This window comes from Elephantulus edwardii, unplaced genomic scaffold, assembly GCF_000299155.1.
Source record: "Elephantulus edwardii isolate Elephantulus edwardi_28Jun2011 unplaced genomic scaffold, EleEdw1.0 scaffold00236, whole genome shotgun sequence".
NCBI lineage: Eukaryota > Metazoa > Chordata > Mammalia > Macroscelidea > Macroscelididae > Elephantulus > Elephantulus edwardii.
Window position 1 is genome coordinate 3,245,451 of NW_006399986.1, and position 3,036 is coordinate 3,248,486.

At 53.5% G+C, this 3,036-nt stretch overlaps 1 protein-coding gene across 1 annotated transcript in view; it reads right to left on the bottom strand.

The window, feature by feature from the left end:
- Positions 1–901: 901 nt before the first annotated feature.
- Positions 902–3,036, bottom strand: part of PRR12 (proline rich 12) — a 61,527-nt gene continuing 59,392 nt past the window's right edge. Inside the window, exons 12-14 of the mRNA XM_006898661.1 lie at positions 1,463–1,609; positions 1,274–1,369; positions 902–1,048 (exon numbers count right to left, since the gene is read on the bottom strand). Of these exons, the coding sequence (XP_006898723.1) occupies positions 902–1,048; positions 1,274–1,369; positions 1,463–1,609 (390 nt within the window). The remainder of the gene's footprint in view (positions 1,049–1,273; positions 1,370–1,462; positions 1,610–3,036) is intronic.

The following is a 3,036-nucleotide window of genomic DNA, read 5'->3' on the forward strand; positions in this document are numbered from 1 at the left end:
TTAAAGTGTTTGCCGTTGGATTTTTTGTTTGGCTGGTTGTGTGTACACAGTGTATACAAGTTGAGTTGTACAGAAGCCCAAGAAAGAGCGAGGAAAGAGAAAAGGGCGGTGGGGAGGTCAGGGGAAGGGAGGTCAGAGAGCGCGGAGGGGACAGGAGACTGATAAAAAATAGAGCCACATCCAGACAACAGTGGGACCGGGGACAGTGGGGGGTGGGGGGGCAGACACAGACAAATCGCTGTAGAAAAGGAGTGGGGTGGGGCAGAGGGAGGGGACCAGCATCCCCTCCACCTCCCCGGCCCGCCCCACCCCAGCCCCAAAGTATGTACAATAAATAAGATTAAAAATAATTAACAAGATGCGTTTTGTTTTGTTTTTTATCCCCCCCTTCCCACTTCCACCCGACACCGAATGCCTTGGGGAGCGCTGGCCTTTAGTAAAGATGGTGGCCTGTTAGGGGGCTGCTGGGGGGGAGAGGGGGTCCCCCAGCTCTCGGAAGCTGCCCCTCCCTCCTCAACCATACATAGACTTTTCCTATACATTATGTACAAGGTGGAGGGGAGGGGTATGGCCGTGGAGGGGGGGACTGGGCCAGGTGGGGAGGGCAACCGTTACTAAATAGACATTTATACATATATATAAATAATTTCTCTGTACAACGAACAGTGGGGGCAGGAAAGGAGTGGAAAGGACTAGGGATGGTGGGGAGTCGACCTCTGAACCCTGCCCTTGGTGGGGTGGGCCAGCATGGACACACCCTGACCAATGACACCCCCCCCTTCCCTGGCGACGGGGCGCGGGGCTGCCTCCTGAGGACACAGTTGTGGTGTCGCAGTCCTCGTGCGAGGCCGGGAGGCGGCCAGCAGGGGCAGGGGTCACCCGCAGCGGTGGCCAGCAGGGGTCACCCGCAGCGACTGTGGGCCTGTGCTTGGGCCAGCAGGTCACTGAAGGAGTCGAAGAGCTGCTCGAGCCACGGCTGGTTCCGCATACACTGCTGCACCACCTCCTCCTGGCCCAGGTCCTCGGCGCCGCCCTCGATGGCCAGGGTCTGTGGAAGGGGGGGACACAGGAGCGCTGGGGGTGGGGCACCCTCCTGGGGCTGAGAGAGGCATGGTCACCTAGGTCAGGGCCTCCTGGTTCTAGGACAGGAGAGGTACAGGGTCCTGGACTCTTGGGTCTAAGGGGTGAGGGGCTGGGGACCTCAGTTTCTTGGGCTCAGGAGGGGCAGGGCTGGGGGGCTTGGAGCCCCAGGGCCTCCCCGAGGGGAACTCACCTGGTCCCGGCATCGAAGGAAGGTGTGGTACTTATAGTGGTGGAGCGAGTGGTAGAGCGTGTAGTAGCCTGACTTCTCCAGCTCGACCTTGAACTCCTGGGCACAGACAGGGTGGAGATGACTCAGTGTCCCGGCCCAGCCTGGGTGGCCTCCCCCGACCCCGTGCACCCACCCGGCCCTGGTGCCCACCTGCGCTCGGACCACACTCCTCTTGAGTTTGCTGAGTGTCTTGCGGTTATAAGGTTCCCCGGCCGGTCGCAGCCGCACGGCCCCGTCCTCGGGGGACCCCGCCCCACTCTGTTCCACTTGCAGCTGTGGAAACGTGTGTAGGGCATCCTGTGGGAAGTGGAGAGTCAGTGGGACGCCTGCCTCGACCTACCTCCCAGCACCGTGGACCCCTCATTATGGTGGCCTCAGTTTCCCCGGGCTGCAGACACACTCAGGAGGCCCGGTCCCCCATGGGCCCGACCTAGGACTAGTCTAGTCTAGTGACTCATTACAAATGAGATTTCCAGCCTGGACTAGCATCCGGAGACTTTTTAAAAAAATTCATCCCAGATTTCTCAGAAACAGCCCAAAATCCTATCCAGGTCTCTCAAAATAACAGCCCACAGAATTCCCAGAGCTGGCCTAAGAGTATATTCTAGAATTTTGAGAGTGTACTAGAACCTTCTACCGAGGAAACTGATATCACAAGATGCCCTCCCCGCAATCTCCGGCATCAGCGTGACATCACTCTCAGAATTCTCAGCCTCAGTCAAAGACACTTCTCAAACTATCAGTCACCTAATATTCTATTTGTAGACGTCTTGGTATCAACTCCACTTCTACCCCAATCTTAAAGGCCAGTCCAACACCTGATTCCAGAATTCTAACTAGATTAATAAGAATCTTGTTGCACTGCAATCCCAGAGGTGTGCGGTTCGAATCCCCCAGATGCTCTGCTGGAGAAGGAGGGGCAATCTCCTCCTGTACCAGTCAGATCCAATTTGATGGTACACACACACACACACACACACACACAAAAAAAAGACTTGTTGTTGATTGCTGTTGAGTCGAGCACGACTCATAGCGATCCTATAAACAAAAGGCCTGAAGCCTTTCTATAACTATCATCATTATCAAAGTTCATAGAGTTTCCAGAGGCACGTTGTTTAGGAAGCAGATGCCACTCCTGCTTCCAAAATATCCTCTAGAATTTTCTTTCTCTCTTTCTTTTAGAATTTTCTAAATATTCTACCTAGAAATCTCAGAACTTGAGGAATATCCTCTTGGGATATTAAGAGCTAGTTCTGCTCAACTTGAGGGGACTTCACAACAATAACAACAGTCTAACTTATGTATTCCAGAATCCTCAGGGTCTCTCAAAAATGCCCAAACTCTCAAAATCAGAACATTCCAATCCAGAACTCTCAAAGCCACTTAAAAAAACCCCACCAAATCTATCCCAGAATTCCAAGAGTTGAGAGTATTATGTTAAGGAGCTCTGGTGGCCTAGAGGCAAGAAGCTGCACTGCAATTCCAGAGGTACGCAGTTCAAATCTACCAGATGCTCTGCTGGAGAAGGAGGGACAATCTCCTCCTGTACCAGTCAGATCTGATTTGACAGTATACACATGTTGTTGTTGTTGTTATGTGCCGTCGAGTTGCTTGCGACTCATACTGACCCTATGTACAACAGCCCTAAACTCTGCTCTGTCCTGTGCCAATCGCACTGTCTCCGACACTCCCATCCTGATTACCCCAGTCACTGAATCAATCCA